This window comes from Pleurodeles waltl, chromosome 6, assembly GCF_031143425.1.
Source record: "Pleurodeles waltl isolate 20211129_DDA chromosome 6, aPleWal1.hap1.20221129, whole genome shotgun sequence".
Taxonomy (NCBI): Eukaryota; Metazoa; Chordata; class Amphibia; order Caudata; family Salamandridae; genus Pleurodeles; species Pleurodeles waltl.
Genome location: NC_090445.1, coordinates 1,379,331,593 through 1,379,350,942, shown reverse-complemented (window position 1 = coordinate 1,379,350,942; position 19,350 = coordinate 1,379,331,593). Strand labels below are relative to the sequence as shown.

The 19,350-nt window shown below is 46.0% G+C and overlaps 1 protein-coding gene across 7 annotated transcripts in view; it reads right to left on the bottom strand.

The window, feature by feature from the left end:
- The window catches only part of ATP13A2 (ATPase cation transporting 13A2), a 671,851-nt gene that overhangs the window by 311,340 nt on the left and 341,161 nt on the right, over window positions 1–19,350 (bottom strand). For all 7 annotated transcript variants that reach the window (XM_069240690.1, XM_069240693.1, XM_069240692.1 and 4 more), the window contains 2 exons: window positions 6,246–6,366; window positions 3,531–3,610 (listed from right to left, as the gene is read on the bottom strand). In XM_069240690.1, the coding sequence (XP_069096791.1) occupies window positions 3,531–3,610; window positions 6,246–6,366 (201 nt within the window). The remainder of the gene's footprint in view (window positions 1–3,530; window positions 3,611–6,245; window positions 6,367–19,350) is intronic.

Here is a 19,350-nt window from a genome sequence, read left to right as displayed (position 1 = left end):
GGCGGCTTAAAAATTCTGAGAACATCAGCACAAACGAAAATAGATGATGAATAGGGAGCAACAGACGAGCTGGGGGCGGGAGGGAGGGGAGCAACAGACGAGCTCGGGGGCGGGAGGGAGGGGAGCAACAGACGAGCTCGGGGGCGGGAGGGAGGGGAGCAACAGACGAGCTCGGGGCGGGAGGGGAGCAACAGACGAGCTCGGGGCGGGAGGGAGGGGAGCAACAGACGAGCTCGGGCGGGAGGGAGGGGAGCAACAGACGAGCTCGGGGCGGGAGGGAGGGGAGCAACAGACGAGCTCGGGGCGGGAGGGAGGGGAGCAACAGACGAGCTCGGGCGGGAGGGAGGGGAGCAACAGACGAGCTCGGGGCGGGAGGGAGGGGAGCAACAGACGAGCTCGGGGCGGGAGGGAGGGGAGCAACAGACGAGCTCGGGGCGGGAGGGAGGGGAGCAACAGACGAGCTCGGGGCGGGAGGGAGGGGAGCAACAGACGAGCTCGGGGCGGGAGGGAGGGGAGGAACAGACGAGCTCGGGGCGGGAGGGAGGGGAGCAACAGACGAGCTCGGGGCGGGAGGGAGGGGAGCAACAGACGAGCTCGGGGCGGGAGGGAGGGGAGCAACAGACGAGCTCGGGGGCGGGAGGGAGGGGAGCAACAGACGAGCTCGGGGGCGGGAGGGAGGGGAGCAACAGACGAGCTCGGGGCGGGAGGGGAGCAACAGACGAGCTCGGGGCGGGAGGGAGGGGAGCAACAGACGAGCTCGGGGCGGGAGGGAGGGGAGCAACAGACGAGCTCGGGGCGGGAGGGAGGGGAGCAACAGACGAGCTCGGGGCGGGAGGGAGGGGAGCAACAGACGAGCTCGGGCGGGAGGGAGGGGAGCAACAGACGAGCTCGGGGCGGGAGGGAGGGGAGCAACAGACGAGCTCGGGGCGGGAGGGAGGGGAGCAACAGACGAGCTCGGGGCGGGAGGGAGGGGAGCAACAGACGAGCTCGGGGCGGGAGGGAGGGGAGGAACAGACGAGCTCGGGGCGGGAGGGAGGGGAGCAACAGACGAGCTCGGGGCGGGAGGGAGGGGAGCAACAGACGAGCTCGGGGCGGGAGGGAGGGGAGCAACAGACGAGCTCGGGGCGGGAGGGAGGGGAGCAACAGACGAGCTCGGGGCGGGAGGGAGGGGAGCAACAGACGAGCTCGGGCGGGAGGGTGGGGAGCAACAGACGAGCTCGGGCGGGAGGGTGGGGAGCAACAGACGAGCTCGGGCGGGAGGGTGGGGAGCAACAGACGAGCTCGGGCGGGAGGGTGGGGAGCAACAGACGAGCTCGGGCGGGAGGGTGGGGAGCAACAGACGAGCTCGGGCGGGAGGGTGGGGAGCAACAGACGAGCTCGGGCGGGAGGGTGGGGTAGCAACAGACGAGCTCGGGGCGGGAGGGTGGGGTAGCAACAGACGAGCTCGGGGCGGGAGGGTGGGGTAGCAACAGACGAGCTCGGGGCGGGAGGGTGGGGAGCAACAGACGAGCTCGGGGCGGGAGGGTGGGGAGCAACAGACGAGCTCGGGGCGGGAGGGTGGGGAGCAACAGACGAGCTCGGGGCGGGAGGGTGGGGAGCAACAGACGAGCTCGGGGCGGGAGGGTGGGGAGCAACAGACGAGCTCGGGGCGGGAGGGTGGGGAGCAACAGACGAGCTCGGGGCGGGAGGGTGGGGAGCAACAGACGAGCTCGGGGCGGGAGGGTGGGGAGCAACAGACGAGCTCGGGCGGGAGGGAGGGGAGCAACAGACGAGCTCGGGCGGGAGGGAGGGGAGCAACAGACGAGCTCGGGCGGGAGGGAGGGGAGCAACAGACGAGCTCGGGAGGGAGGGGAGCAACAGACGAGCTCGGGGCGGGAGGGAGGGGAGCAACAGACGAGCTCGGGGCGGGAGGGAGGGGAGCAACAGACGAGCTCGGGCGGGAGGGAGGGGAGCAACAGACGAGCTCGGGCGGGAGGGAGGGGAGCAACAGACGAGCTCGGGGCGGGAGGGAGGGGAGCAACAGACGAGCTCGGGGCGGGAGGGAGGGGAGCAACAGACGAGCTCGGGCGGGAGGGAGGGGAGCAACAGACGAGCTCGGGCGGGAGGGAGGGGAGCAACAGACGAGCTCGGGAGGGAGGGGAGCAACAGACGAGCTCGGGCGGGAGGGAGGGGAGCAACAGACGAGCTTGGGGAGGGGAGCAACAGCTGAGCTGGGGTCAGGGGGAAGTGGAGCAACAGATGAGCTGGAGATGGGACGGAAGGAGGGAGGGGAGCAACAGATGAGCTGGGGATGGGAGGAGAGCAACAGATGAGCTGGGGATGGGAGGGAGGGGAGCAACAGATGAGCTGGGGATGGGAGGGAGGGGAGCAACAAATGAGCTGCGGGCAGGAGGGAGGCGAGCAACAGGCAAGCTGGTGTGCAACAGATGAGCTAGGGAGGGTGGGAGAGGAGCAACAGATGAGTTGGGGCAGGAGGGAGGGAAGCAATAGATAAGCTTGGGTGGGAGGAAGAGGAGCAACAGACGAACTGGGGGCAGGAGAAAGGGGAGCAACAGACAAGCTGGGAGTGGGCAGGAACAGACGAGCTGGGGGCACGAAGCAACAGACGAGCTGGGGGCAGGGAGTAACACAAGCTGGGGACAGGGAGCAACAGATGAGCTGGAAGCAGTTGGGGAAGAGTAAGCAACAGATGAGCTGGATTGCTGGGAACAACAGACGAGCTGGGGCCTTACGGGGCAACTGATGATCTCTGGGGGAGCAACTGATGATTTCAGATAAGCTGGGGTGGGAGGGAGTAACATGGAGCATGCTGGCGACCGGTATTTGGGAGGTGAAGTTGCACACGAGGGAGAAAGCACAAAAATACATGCACACCAATGGAGTGTTGAAAGTGAGAGCAGCAGAATGATGCCAGTCATCAAATAAAAATTACGCATAGAAGCTATGCTCCTGGATGAGAACAAAGACAAGCGGAGGAAAAAAATCAGAAGCAAGCTAATTAGACTGACAAGAAAGCTGATCAAGGGTAAGTAATGGGCAGACTCAAAGCCCACTGTTGGAATTGGCATTATCGACAACAGGTCCTTAACAACAGACCATTAAAACCTCTCTGTAGATGAGATCTACAAACAGGAAGATGTAGGCATTTCGGCGGTGAGGATCCACCTTTTCAATGGCTTCTAAGTTGCTTTGTGCTCTGCAAACAGTGCTCAGGTCAGTACTTCTTTGGGTGCAGATATCCCATCAGTTTAAAAGAAGGAACCCTGGATGTAGGAGTAGGCTGCACACCCAACATCAAAGCAGTCTTAACATTACAAGTATGCACATCTTTGAGTTACTTATCCTAATAAACCATCCAAGGAGTTGCCAATTTTGATCCCACTGCCCTGCCCCCTTCTCAATACACACAGCTGTGGGAGGCCTTGACAATGAGTTCTATGCACATATGTGCATCAGTAGTTTGAATTGCACAATGTAAATACGCACAAGGTGGACGCTATATCGATGTCATGTAAATGAACGGATATTACCTGACTTTTTCAAACGTCTGCTTCCTTTCCAGCCAGATGTAGCGCAGTCCTTCAAAGATGTAATATCGTAGGACACTATCCTAGAAACACATATAAAATTATAGTGAACAAATCGAATTAAGTCCATTTTAATGGCTGTCAATCCTGAATCGAGCGTCACCTACTGTGCCAGTGCACTTCAGTCTTGATATATGGCACTGATATTCAACAACACAGTCCCAAACATAGACTACCAACAAATCTAATACTGATCAGAATCTGGTGGGTGCATTCTGCACCTTGCAACCATACTGGGGGTACCAGGCTGAAGCAGAAATGGGAGAAGCTGAGAGCAAATACTCCTTCCCTATGGATGATATCTGTATTCACTTTTTTAAAATGGCCATAAAGGCGACCCTGTGGCAGTATGCACTGTGTCGCGAGGGCACAGTTTTCTTAAAAAAAAAAAAAGAAAAACTAAACAGATCACTGTAATCTTTTGTAAGACAATCGATTGTGCTGAATTTTGCCAAAAGTACAGCTACCTTGCTACATAACTTTGTGGATGGAAAGTATTGGGTTGGATACATGATTTTAACCTAGTGTGGAACAATATTATAGTCCAAAATACAGGTGTATTATTGTTTCTACATTTAACAACTATCATTTAAAAAATGATGTTTGGAACTATGCCACAAATTTGGCTAGTATCGTTTAAGATGCTGCATTAAAGAAGGACCAAGAAGCTGAAGCATGTTTTAAGAAAGGCAAGAGGATGTCTACGTCAAGGTAAAGTAATTATATTATGCTAAGAGACGGGACCTTCATCACAGTGCTAAAACAATCTGCCAACCAAACATACAAGGAAAGCTCTCCAGTAGAGACAAACACTTATAGGTACCTTCTGTGTGTAGGGACTGATGTGCTTAGAATCACTTGCCCTTATGGTGAGGTGCTTTTACAACTATGCTGATGACACAAATATACTACTGAGACTACAAGTACCCTGAGAAATAACTGGTGACAATGCATTGACCAACGGATGATGAATAATCATCTTGAAACTGAATCACAGCAATTCGAGGTGATGGTGTTCAGTCGCTCATGCTCATCTGCGCACCTCAAACGTTGGGTCCCACTCAACAGAATCATGTCCAGTACCTGTAATTGTGTCCACAGACTTTGGAGTAGTTTTCAATAAATATCAGCCCTTTAGGCAACAAGACATAAAAGTTCAGAACCGTCGGTTTAACCCAGTGACCTCAAAACCATTTCGGAAGTATATGTACATTAATCCATGAGTCATCCACCAATAAGATTCTAACAATAAGGTGTATCTTGGGCTACGGAATAAAGACCTAGAAAACTGCCACTGCACCACTGCCCAGACACCATTTTATTGTATAACGTACTGTTTATTCTTTAAAAGCATTCTTATGTGTAACTAAAAGCCAAATTTGGATATCGAATAACAAGCCAGGCTCTATGATCTTTATGGGGAGGAAAGAAACGTGTAGGATGAAGCAATTTAATTTCTAGTTTCCATATAAAGGGCAATACAATTGACTGATATTTGGCAGGATTTATTGCTACATAAAATTCTTTCCTCTTCTATAGTGTTGTCACAACATTGTACTACTAAGTAGGTCAAGGTGCAATTTAAATTATGCAAGGGAAATGTAAGTAATTTTGTGTAATGTTTGCTATGTAAAGATCCCCAAATCACACAATACTGTGCAGTTTTAAACCATACTGTGTAAATTTACCATAAACTGTGCAGTTCATGGTAAAATTATAGAGCAAGAACAATGCAAGAAAACAGAACGTGAGAAGCTGCTGTTCACAGCAACTGTGTTTTCGCACAAAATGTATCCTTGCATAGGAAACTGATGTGAAGATGCATTTCTCGCTAAAAAAATAATGCTAAATGAGGGATTTTTAATTTCACATAATTACACAAATTCACGTTTTCCTGAAATTTCTTGTAAATACAAGAAAGCAGGTTATATAAATTGTGAACAACTCTGCTATTACCTTAGTCTAGATAGAATGCGGTTTCCTGTTGAAACTAGACTCAGCATATAAATGCTTTGGTGCTAGTGATACTAGGATCCCTTGAGGATTATCATAAGCGTATATACTGAAACCTTCCAATGGTTTTCCAATTGCCATATCTGGAACTGGGAGGGGTGGGATAAGAACACTGAATGAAACGATAACTGTAGCGAGAACTATATTCTACTAAGAAACCAGCAATTCATGGTGAGAAACCTTTGATTTAGAGCTATAAAAACATCACGAGGATTAGAAATAAACTGCTAGTGGCTCAAAAAACCCAGGAAAAATACATAAATGCTGTGGAACAAAAGAGAAGATATTTACCTGGAGTTTGTTGTTATATGTTTAAACAAACTGAACACAGCATTATGAAGTTCAAGGTTTAGAGACAATCTGGCTAGTTTTGTGGGCCCCTTTAGCTTTGTAGGCTATTGCAAAGGACATCACTTATATCATATTTCGTGCCCTAGTCGTAGGCTGTTGCACAGGACGTCCCTTGTATCATATTTTGTGCCCTAGTAAGTGAAGAGACTAAGAAAGTTAAGAATGGTACCTGATTTGCCCAGATTGCATTATCCCTACAAGTGGAAATTGCTGCATCTTGTACTAGACAGTACATGTACATGGAGTAAGAGTGCAACCCCATGCGACCTCTCAACGACGCATGGTAGTTCATACCTCCTCTCTTCGGTGCAGCTGGATGGTGTCCTTCCATTCATCGTCCTCAATGACCGCAATTGTGACATTTGCAATACCACCGTCAGCCTTCCGTCTAGCAGCTTCATAGCGATGGTCATAACTGGATACAGGAAGAAAAACTAGCTTTATTCAAAAGTGAGCACAGCGAAACACGAGAGGGTAGGAGGGGTGGTGGAAAGGGGGTAGGGTGGTCACACATTGGAATTCTGTGGCCTGGCTCTCAAAGAAGCAATTCAACCTCTATTATTGACAAACAAACTGGAGTGACAGGACGTTAACAAACTGACTCTGATGCTTAGATAGTAACCGGGCCAACTCATACAGCAACACTGCAACCTTGCTTACACATACAACAGGTGCAGAGTTTGTAGCACTAGTGCAAGCTATCCTCAAGCACACCATGGGTATTGCAGAGACTGCTGTAGTACAAGTACCTATCAAAGAGCAGAGATACAACACCAGCAGGAGCTGTACATGCTCCCATTGCAATTATTAAAGAATGCAGAGGGGAACGCACAGGCAGGCCAAGCTTCTCTCCCACACTCAGAACAGGTGCACAGTGCGCTGCAGGCACCATGCGGTTTTGAAGGCGAGAGAGTGGCAAAAAGGCTACCCTCTTGGAAAATAATAAGTAATGATCCACAACAGGGAGTCTTGTTCCAACAGGGAGAATACTGGCAGCTCAGAAGCAATGTAAGCTTTACAAATACACTCATAACATACAGTGGGCGCAACAGCAGTACAAGCTTCCATTATACACAGAACATGAACAGTATGGACATCACACTCGTGCTCGTCCTGTACCCATCTACATTATTGGCCCACTTCTCCATCACCTTAACATATGTAGGTAACCTTGGTGTCGTCCTCAACCCCGTACTTTCATTCTCCTGTTATATCTGCTATGTCTCTAAAATAACTTAAAGAAGAATCATAAAATATGTCCTCTTATAACCCAAGGGCTTATCAAACAGTTGATATAAATATCAATTCCCAGTAAAACTGGGACACCGGAAGTCGTGCCTTCTTGCTAAGGTAGCCAAAACATACTGACCCTTCCATTCCCAAAAACCTGCATCACATTCTCATTGGCTCACTGGCAACACCTGTCATGCCTATGCTTTCTGTGCAATGCCTTCCTTCTATTATTCCTGAACATTCCGCCACTCTCTTTCTAAGCTGTCCTGCCCACATCTACCCAATCTCTGTAATACCCACCTGCATCCTCTTTCAGGTCCATGATATAAAATCTCTGATAATACTCACTGGGACGTTTTGACAACATCTGGTCTTACTTCACTTCACCGCATTCATCTCTTACTTGTATGAGGACTTCCGGTCCACATACCACAACCATGATGTTGCTCTAATTTTACCTGCCCCCGACCTATGTACAACGCACTATAGAAAATAAAATACAACCTAATGAATTATCAAAAACGAGTTCTTTAAAGACTAGGGCAGCCTTTGAGGGTAATGTAAAGGGGTCGGGGCATCAGGGAAAGGTCACAGCTACACCTGCCACCTAAATGCACAGCATGGGTTCACTGAGAGCACAAGGCTTCCAGTAATTTTGACCAATAATCACTGGATTAATAAACCAACCTTGGGTTTCGGAGTAGCGTGCTACCTGCTTTAAAGCGCATCAATGCCTCATCATGGGTAGTGCCTCATCATGGGTAGTACCTCTTCACCAAATCAGGCCTGTGTGAAAGTACACCAGTGATGGCAGGGCGTTAGGCGGGGAGGGTCCCGTCTGCAATTGGTAATTAAAAAGCGGCTTTGAAATGGGTCCCCATCAGGCCCTGTATTCAGGTCCTTAACTTTCCAGACAAAAACGCTGAACCATTTCTGGACAACGTGTGTGAACACCTTCAACTAATACAGGTCACGGTTGCAGATCCTGTTCACAAATCGCGCTTTATAGCATCTTACTTTCCCTAAGAATACTGGGGTTTTCCAAATGTTGGGTTTTTGAGTTTCTTTGTGAAACACGTGACTTGTGCATGGTGTATACTGTGAGCTGAGTTGTCTCTGGATGTGCTGAGGCTGTGGAAGGGTGATTATGACGGGGCATGATTGAGAGCGCTGGGGCTGAGGCTGAAGCTAGTGCCCGTTTCTCGCAGTGCCGATCAGTGGCTCATAAAGGTGCTCCGGTTCCATGCACATCCAATCCTTGACATCGCTGAAGAGCGCACAGAGAGGTGGTCATACATGTGCTGTAAGAGTAAAGTAGTGTCAGCATTTTGCACTAGTAAATTCAAAGGGCCGATCAGGAGAATTGTGACTGCAAATACCCATATTTACCATAAAACCGCGCTGTAAGGGATAGGGAAAAAAATAATGTTCTCGACACACTGGGAGAAAGCTCCTAGCGTGTGGGGGCCTTTTGTTTTTTGTTTTGCAAAGGTCACTCCCGCTTTGGGAGTTTGTTTTCGAAAAACAAAAAATGGTGGAAAGTTTGCTGGCTGACCAGCCATCATGTCTAATGGTATTGTTCAATACTCGTTTTCTGCATAGACAGGAACTGAAATGTCAGCAGTTTCTGAATATGTAGAAAATCGTCCAAAGATATAGTGAACAACTCTAAATTTGGCAAACATAGGTCCCTCAGAATGGCAGATGTATTGTCCTCCGTCATCCTGACAGAGTTACCTCCGTCCCCAAACTCTGATAACAAGCCCATGGTTTTATAATGCAGTCTCTACATTGTAATGTGTTAGTGACTTCTTAAAGGGCCCTGAGCTATTGCTTCTGTTTTATAAAGATCACCCTAAACATCAGAAGGCATTAAGTTACTGAGATACATTTCCCGTCCTGGCCCTTGCTTTTACAAATCATTTGGTGTTTTAGTCTGGATTTGTTTAACTCAACTGAACGAGGATTTATAATTCCAGAATGGCATGATTTGTTTCAGAAAATGAGGTGGTTTGATAACAGGCGCCTTTTGGGAATTGAATCCTATACCTGGCCCAGGTACATTCTCATGGCTTTGTCAGTGAGATACAATAGATAGCTGTAGAACGGCTTCAACTCATCTTAAGATTCTAACCATTTTTATCATAAACCATCTCTGCAGGTAAACGTAACTGAGCATGTGTGAAGCACGTGACAGCTTCATGAAGGGTCTCCCAAGTCGCTGAGTCTTGGTTCATGGTGCAATGGAGTGCCATTCTGTGCCATGTCGGTCAAAATAACTTGGAAACATTAAAAAATTTAGGACCATTAGACTTATAGGTAGAGGTGGGCGTAACTTGTGTAATTTGCTGTAGTGGAATTGCAGCAAATGTACGCCAGCAGTGTAAACCAGCATTTATAGCTATTCTGAAAGTCCAAAATGCACCTTTGCATCCAAAATGGAACCAAGGATGCACTTTGAGCTAACAAAATTGCACTAAATGCAACAGAACACGAACATCAGCAGCCGTTCGCTAAATTTATCGTTCCTGTGCTCCTGCAGTACTATTTTAGCACCAAATGACTCTTAATTACGCAAGCGGGCATTATAGTGTAATTTTTTATAATTTTGCATTGCAAGAGTAAAGCATAATAACCAAAATTACTCCAACTACTCTGGAGTAATGAAAATGTCGCCCAGGCCTACATATAAATTTGTGCTTGCACATAAGCCAGTTTTAGCCCTAAGGGCCTCATGTTGCAAAATCACAGGATTTGTGGCCATAAAAGTGCGTAACATCATGCACAAATCCCTTTTACAAGCTGGAAAATTCTATAGACTTGTAAAAGGACGTTTGTGTGAATCCTAATGGTCCTTTTTTTTTTTATGTCTGGCTACCTTTGAAATATTGGCTAGTTGGTCCTGGTCATCTTGCTATGTGGCTTCTGTGCGCACGTTTCTCCACAGTAGTTGAATGAGTCACCAATCAAATTTGTGTTTGTGTGCAGTTTTTCACAAGACTGCGCTACCTGGCTGTGGCATGCCATTTTGTGTTCATGACGTACAACTGCATTCCACAGTCAAGATGGAGTACCTGGAAGATGTTACCATAGCACCTCACTGCTGTGTCTTTAGCCACCGGTCAAATAGTGTCCCTCTATTGTGGCACACCATCGTGGAGGACGTTCCTAGACATGTTTTGCTGGACGTCTGCTGGCTGGCACATGACATAAGGCACAAGAGGAACAGCCTAATTGTTCGGAGTTTGGGTTAAAAAAACAAAACAAATCCACACACCTTCTGGGTTCTTGAAAGGCCCCAGTCTTAGTGAGAGGAAGGAGCAGCTTAAGAGCTCTCACGTTATATTGGCTGGCTTCGTTTTGGGCAAAGATGTTGAAAGACAATCTTTCGCAGTGTGAAGCTGTAGGAGTTTTCATTGTGCTTAACACATATAAACATACTTTGCTAATGAGAAGATACTGCCTGCTTCAAACAAATATGTTCGTAAACTATGTGCATAACCAGCAATCTGAGAACCTATGAAGTTTATGAGTCACTGTACTGTCTACAGAACGTTTACTACCTTTTTTATTACTATTAAACTCAACACCTAAGCTAAGAGTTGGGGAGCGCTGACATGCTGATTTTTTCTATTATTTAGTGACTTTCAAAAATTTGGGGGCTGGAATTCACCAGGATTTTAAATATTTCTACTAGGAGGTTTCCAAGTACACAATTAATTGTTTCAGTCCCTTAGTGTCTTGGGCATTAGATCGGTTGCCGGTGTTTTCATGATTTCCTTGAAGGACATTTTTACTGAATGAGAGGAGATATTCGCGTATTTAAAAGCTCTGGAAAGATATCATGTACAATGGTTTGTGATGTGTCTATGATACACTGTGTGCTTGAGCACATGTTGAATGGCACCATGCACGATTGTTGTGAAGTATTCAAGAACCCCAGGGTATTTGAGCATGGGCTTAAGGAAACTCAGTACCTCACTGCTTGTCTGGATTGAATGATTCTCTGTTCAGTGTTTGCCTGTACGGTTTGATGGATACCCGGTTCTAACTGGCTTGCAGGAGCTCAGGTACCTTTGCCACGTATTTGCTTCTATAAACTGTCAGAAACTTGGTCTGGTGTTCATTTGTAGAGGCTGAAAGAACACTGTTCCATTTTTTCTTACACAAACTGAAAAGTCCATTGGCCTTTGTCCTCATGCTTGGTCTTGTTTGAATGGGCTGAACGATTTCCCGTCCTTTGGTTTCTTCCACTGGTTAAGACACACCATATTTGCAAAGTTTTAGATTGCTGATTTGAAACAGCTTACATGGGATCAAATGTCATTGTGGATGTACAGTCTGGTAAGTTCAGCAATTGTAGCCATGATTAGATGCATGTGTGCAGAGGTGTGATTCAAGCTTGGCAGAGCAGGAGTAATTGTCCTGTGTGAATGTTGAGTCAGTAGGAGGCACCAGGTTCATGCTTGGAAGAGGTTGAAAAAATGTACTGTGCGGATGTGTAGTTGTGGAATGGTAAAGTTTTTGGATTAGCGGTCGGTTGAGTTTTCACCTGAATATGTATCAGGTAGACCTGGCCAACCAACTTCCACGGGTAGTAGGTATTTCCTAGTGTTTGCTTTCCTTGGTGTGCGTCTGTGTGAATGGATAATTGTACGGTTGAACGTTGGCGATACTGAGTTCACTGGTGGTGTTAATGAGGAATCAATGTGAGATTATTTATGTTCTCTGCCTATGTGGCTGCATGAGTTTTAAACACATTTTGCTGTCCTTTATTTGTGTGAAATTTACTCTTGAATTTATTTCTCAATTAATTTCAAGTTGGTGCATTGTTTCATTTTCTTCCATGTACAGAGGGGAGGCGTGTGGTGTCCTGACTCGAATGCTTCCCTGTGATATAATTGAACAATTAAATGTTGGGACTCTAGGGTTCAGGACCAAGCAACCATTGACATTTGCTCCTGTTGGGATCCCTGGCCGTACCTAGACTTGTCTGTCTAATGTCACCTACACACTTTAACACAGCTGTAATACTGCAACATCCTTGGCACTCAGACCATGTCACCCCTAGTCTGAAGACCCTGCACTAGCAAAAAATAAAATAATGCATCCTCTCCAGAATGTTCTTCATTAACAAAACAATGCATATACTCACATTTGGACGCTACAGACATGGTTTCCAGTCCTGAATCACACCTCACACCTAGGCTTCCCAAAATTAGATTGCCAAATGATAGCTAATTACAAATATTATGGGGATGAATCCGTTCAAAACTAAGGATGTGTCCTCTAGGACTCGCATTGATGCTATCTCATCCTTGAACCATTTCAAATGAAGACTATCCAGTTAAACACTGCTTGTTGACTCACTTAACAGGTAAATCAGTTAGAGGCTTGTTTGACTTTGTCATACTCGCTACCCCTTCCCATGGTGCTGAAGAGACAGCATTAAGGAAGGCTGCGTCTAAAAAATGCCCGAAATCACTGATGTGTGTGAGTGGAAAGAGATTATCACCCTGTAAAGGCAGCAAATCAAGGCGTGAATGCAGGATGCTAGTGCTCCAAAAATACCCCCCTCCCTTTACACTTTTCACAGACAGAGTGGATACAGCACGGGATAGAGTAAGATGCACACTGTGACTCAACATTGTAGGTATGCAATTATCCTGAGGGGCCCTAGGCGTGTTCGTGCTGTGCCTAAACACTGACCTGCCACTGCACAGACTGCATGAGCAGCAGAAGTACAAGCTTCCGTCATTACAATAATGAGCACAATAAGTAGGCAACACAAAGATTCTACTGAACAGAATATACCACTAGATGTGCTAGCGTCACTCGCACAGCCCAGGAGCAGCAAAGCAGGCCTGGGCAGACAGGAGCAATGTATGCTTTCCTTAAACACAACTCGCAGAACATGGACATAAGGTTTGCCCACTCCCTCAGACACACACATACCACATGCAACAGCAATATACATACGAAGTTGCCAAATATGCTCTATTTGCATTGGACACAATATCCTTCCAAAAATTCATTAGCTTACAAATATCCAGAAGCATATCTTGGATCGAAAAACCTTCATTCCTAAAATCAGGTCTGTGACCGCTGGCAGTGCCACACAACTCCAGTCGTGGCTCCATCAACTGTAGAAGTTGCCACACGATTCAAATCAGTTATGGCAATGACAAGCACTGGCGTCCGTTCTGTTGCTTATTTACGCACCCAGGAAAGGTTATGGGGCGGAACTGAACAAGCCAAATGACAGCGCACGACGTTACAACAGAAAGTGAAAAGGTTAGATTTCTTGGAAACCCATTAAGAATGAAGACTAAAACCTCATTAACTATTCTTAAAGAAGTTATTGCTACTGAAAAAGCAACCTTTTTTGATAAGAACTGTAGGGTCAAGAATGCATAGGTTCAAATGGTGGGGCCATAGGTCTTGTGAGTACAATGTTTAAATTGGATGCCGGAGCTTGAGGAACTCTAGGTGGGTTTTCTCTCAAGTCCCTTCATAAAAGCTTTTCTAACAGGAATTCTAAATTAGGAAATATGCTGTCTGTTTTGAAGATAAGCTGATATAGCTGCTAAATGAAGCATAATAGAGGAATATCTCAGATTTGCTTTCTCTAAGTGTAACAAATAGCATGCAATAGCTTGTACTGAAGCCTTAAGTGGGTCAATATTTCTGGGTTGACAACAGTACACAAAACTTTTCCATTTAGCAGCATAACATTTCCGAGTTGTAGGTCTGCGTGCCTCCTTTATAATATCTATACATTCAGATGGAAGTTTTAGGTAACCAAACTCTATGACTTCAGACGCCATATCGCAAGATTGAGTGTGCTGGGATTTAGGTGTCTGATTTGACCTCTGTTTTGGGTCAACAGATCTTGTCTGTTTAGTAGCTTGTGATGAGGTACAACGGATAGATCGAGCAGCGTTGTGTACCAATGTTGACGTGCCCATGTGGGAGCTGTGATAATCAAGGTGAGTGAGGTTTATCTCATCTTTACAAGAATCGCAATGAGTGGGAGAGGTGAAAAAAGCATAAGCAAATATACCTGACCAGTTCATCCAAAGAGCAATGCCCTTGGATTGTGGGTGTGGGTACCTGAATGCAAAGCTTTGGCATTTTGAGTTTTCTTTTGTGGCGAATAGGTCTATGTCTGGAGTTCCTTACATTTGAAAGTATTTTTGAAATACTTGCTGGTGAATTTACCATTGGTGGACTTGTTGCTGCGCCCTGCTTAACAGGTCCGCTAGTTGATTGTCCTTCTCTGGGAGATACTCTGCCAATATTTGAATGTGATTGTGAATGGCCCATCTCTAAATTGACTGGGCTAAAAGGGATAATTGTGATGAATGTGTCCTCCCCGCCCTGTTTCTGCAGATAATATATTGTTGTCATATTGTCTGTGCATATTAACACTACTTTGTGTGCAATATGTGTCAGAAAAGCTTTGTGTGCTAGGAATACTGCTAGTAATTCCACATAATTTATGTAGTAAGTCTGTTAGTTGGAGACCCATTCACCTTGTATGGTGAGATTGTTGAAATGTGCTCCCCAACCTGTTTGTGATGCATCTATTGTGATGGTGGTCTGAGGCACACTGTCTTGAAATGGATGCCCTTTTAATAGATTGAAGTGACTCCACCATTGCAGAGAGCAGTAAGTCTGGCAGTCCCACGACACTAGATCCTGAAGTTGACCCTGTGACAGACCACTGTTGAGAGGCACTGCTGCAGTGCCAGAATGTGAAGTCTTGCATTTGGAGCTATGGCTATACATGAAGCCATCATTCCTAAGAACTTCCCTGTATAAGTGTGGTTGTGTTGTAGTTGAGATATTAAGTCTTGGAGTGCCTGAATTCTTACTGGGTTTGAGTATGCTAATCCTGACTGTGTTGAGAATTGCTCCCAAATATGGCTGTATTTGTAATGGTGGTAGGTGGGATTTGAGGTAATTGATTGTGAATCCCAAACTGTGTAGGAGAGCTATTGTATACTGAGTGTGTTTTTGACATACCTGGCTTGTACTGGCCTTTATTAGCCAGACATCAAGATATGGGAAGACATGTATGTGTTGTGTTCTGAGGAATGCTGCAACTACCGCTAAACATTTGGTAAACACCCTTAGTGTAGTACTTTGAATTGGTAGTGCTTTCCAGCGATGACAAACCTTAGGTATTTGTGATGTGCTGGATGAATGGGAATGTGGAAATATGCATCCTGGAGATCTAATGCTGTCATGTAATCTCCTTTTTGTAATACGGGAATAACATCCTGTAGAGTGACCATATGAAAGTGTTCTGAGAAAGCATATAGATTGAGAGGCCTGGGATGCAGAAATGGCCTTAATGTGCTATCTTTTGTTTTTGGTATTATGAAGTACAGTGAATATACTCCTCATGCGTGTTGGGATATGGGTGCTAACCCTATGGCTCCTTTGAGTAGCAGTGATTGTACCTCCTCTTTCAGTAGACTGACAAGGTCCTGAGTAAGTCTGTGTGAACAAGGGGGGGATGTTTGGTGGAATAGTAATGAGTTCTAGACAATAACCATGTTGGATAATTGACAGAATCAGTTCGAGACTTGTTTGACTTTGGTCTGTAGTGACTTCTTGTCACTGTAGACAGAAATTTACCAGTCTTCCTCCCACAAGAGATGTGTGGGCTGTGGGGATGGTGAGGGAGTCACTGTTTAGTTGCAGCAGAGGAACCTCTGAAAATGGATGGTTTGCCTCTTTCTCTATTATTGGATGCTCTGTAGGAACCTCAAAATGAACCTCTTGTGTAAAATTGTGAGGTGTGTTTTTGCTGTGAAGTGGATGTTGTTTCTGTGGCTGCTGGCTTGAAGTCACCTCTAAATTGTGGTCTACGAAAGCTGCCTCAAACAGTTGTAGTGTATAATACACCCATCGCTGAAGCCATCTCAGAATCTTTCTTCAGATTTTCTAAAGTTATGTCCACTTCTGGGCCAAAACAGATGTTCCTTGTCAAAGGGCGTGTTTAAGACAGCTTGTTGTATCTCAGGCTTGAAGCCTGAGCATCTTAACCAAGCATGCTTTCTGATGACTACGCTGGGGTTTATGCCTCTAGCTGTGTTGTCAGCTGCATCTGTAGAGCATCTAATAGCATTATGGGAAATTGCCTGTCCCTCTATAACTATTTGCTGTCTCCGCATTAATGCTCTGGTAGAAGGTATTGCAACAATTTCTCTATCTCATCCCAGTGGGCCCTGTCATACCTAGCTAAAAGAGCTTGGGAGTTAGCTATTCTCCAATTATTTGCAGATTGTGAGGTTCCTCTTTTTCCAGCAGTGTCTAGCTTTGTACTCTCCATATCTGGAGGAGGAGCACCACCTGTTGACTGGCTGTTAGCCCCCCTTCCTTATTGCACTAACCACTATTGAATCCGGTGGTAACTAAGTTCTTATGAAAACTGGGTCTGAGGGAGCCGGTCTATATTTGTATCTACTCTAGGAGTGACAATTCTGGCCTCTATCGGGTCTGTGTGCAACTGCACATTATGGTATGTAGCTGCTCTTGCTATGAGCAGATTGTAATGCTGTAGTGTCTTCTGGTGGAGAAGGTCTAGCAGCGTACAATTGTTGATCGTTTGAGGTAATAGGATCAGGGTCATATAGATCCCTTGGATCCGTTTCCTGCTGAACAACACTAATATCATCCCTGTGTGGTGATGCTGAGGATGTCTGTGGTGAGAATTATGTGGGTGATGGTGGTGTGGAAGGAAGAAGAGGAGGAGAATGTGATGGTGAAGGCTGTTTCTGCTGTAAAACCTTTTCTCTCTCTTTGTCCTTTGAGACCCTTTTGGTGGAGGTCCAGCATCTAAGGTCTCCTGAAAGGTTAACTTCCTTTCAATAGTCATTGAAGGAGAATCAATTATTCCTCCAGTGCCCTTCTGATTTTTTTATTTGCGCTGTCTAGCATCCAGGACCTCTAAAATTGGTGTATGTCTTAGGTTTCTTGTGTGGTTTACTACTTGTAGTGTTTGGCTCTGAAGGTTTATTCACCAAGTCTTTTACTTGATCCGAAAGTGTTGGCTCCGAATCGGATAAAAAAAATTTCGGCTCCAAAATTGATGTCTCTACTTTTTGGCTTGGTACCAAGACAGCTGGAATAGTCTGTTTTGTTGGTGCCAAATGCACTTTGATCTTTATTCTCGGTGCCGAACCCAAAGTATGGTCCTCCGGACTTGTTTTTCGAATCCAACCATGGCCTGAGGGCAGTGGAGGACCAAGGACCAGTGCTTGAGACTTTTCTGATGTCTTTGGGTGGTGTGATGGGGCAGGTTTACTCCAGTACTGCGACGGAGACATGAAGTGGCTGTCCACCTTGGAGTTGTGTTCAGAATCAGAGCCTCTGATGAAAAGAGCCATACTCTGTTCTTCCTCCTCCTGCACATGTTTCTTACCAAAAATATCAGGTGTATCTTCTGTGGGCTTGGACGCCATTTCCAGTCTATGAGCTCTTCAGTCCTGGAGAGTCTTCTTAGATCTAAATGGTCTGCAGGCATCGAAAGAAGGTCGGGAGATAAACAGAGGTTACACACCAAATGCTGGTCAGTGTATGAAAACTTGGCGTGACAGTTTGTCCCATGAGCCCGACATTGAAGTAGGCCCTATAAGGGCAAGGCCCCTTTTCAAGGGTGGGGGAAAAAAACAAAAATCAACCTAATAGTTTAATCGGATCAACTACAAATAGAAAACGCAATCGAGACAATACCGACAGTTTTATAGAAAAGTAGAATAAGTTCAGAAGGCCCGAACCGAAATCGATCAGAGTGAGAGAAAACACATCCAAACCCGACGGTGGAAAGAAAACAATCTAACAAGAACTCGATGCCCTTGCGCAGTATCACCAAGAGGAGAAGTCACTTGATCTCGTGACTCGAAAACTTTGAAGAAAACACAACTTGTAACACTCCGAGCCCAACACTAGATGGCGGACTTATACAAAGCATCTACAGCTACACATGGCATCGAACATAGTATTCCCAAATATAAGTAACTTATTCTTCGGATTAATACTTTTTCTGCAAATTTCTCGTCTTATGAACAAAGTCCAAAATAGTAACCACCTGGATGCATGTCTGTGTAGTGCCCATTAAACCACATAGTCATGCAGAACAGCACCAGCGAAGCAGAAATCATTCCTCGCTTGAGCAGACAAGGAATAATTCTTGGCAAAGGTGTGCGTCTGAGACCATATGGCCACAGGGTAAATATCAGTCACTTAGAGCCTCTGGCCTGGGCAGCAGAAGTCTCTGTGGCTCACGTAAAATGTGTACAAATGCTAACCGGTCGGTCCTTTATACTTTAGGCACAAAAGATCTTAAAACAAAGAGTGACTAAGGGAGAAAAAGCCTACAAAAAGCTTGTCAACAACTCAGTTTAGGTTCATATGAAAGATGTAATTTAAAACAGTACTTTTAGGGACTGGGCTGTGTAAATGCTTCTCATTGTTCAAACGAAGAGGAGGGGGAAACAATAACATATAAAAAAATAGACCGCACATTTAGAAAACAGATAGGGCAAGGACGCAGGTCCAACTTGTCTGGGTAAAACACTACAGTGACTAGACCATCAAGGCCTGTAACTTCTATCTCCTACAGATCAAGTACTGATCACTAAAAAGGCAGTCTAGAGCAGTGGTTCCCAACCGGTGGTCTGGGGACCCGTGGGGTTCTGCAAAAACTCCCAAGGGGGTTTATGACTGCTAATAAAATGTAATAATATTAACAGATTAGGTCCCCAGCTTCATGGAGTGGTCCCCAGATTCCAATAATGATTCATTTGGGGTCCCCGAGTTCCAGCACTGTTAAAGTAGGGGTCCACAGAAGTCAAAAGGTTGGGAACCACTGGTCTAAGAAAGTCTAAAGACTAACAGAACGAGGTGTGCATCAGTTCATACGGCAATGCTACAAGCCCAATTAGTGCCAAAATTAAGTCCAACAGTGGCACAACAACGAGCAAGGACAGAAACATATTAAAAAACCTCTTAAGAATCGAGCCACAATGGGTAATTAAAACAAAGAAGGCTGGTCAGGAAGGCACAAAGACAGACATTGCAAAAAGTACTCTTTCAATTTGAAATGTAAAACACCCTGCTTAGAGAGAGACAGAGCAAAGAGCATAACATCCAA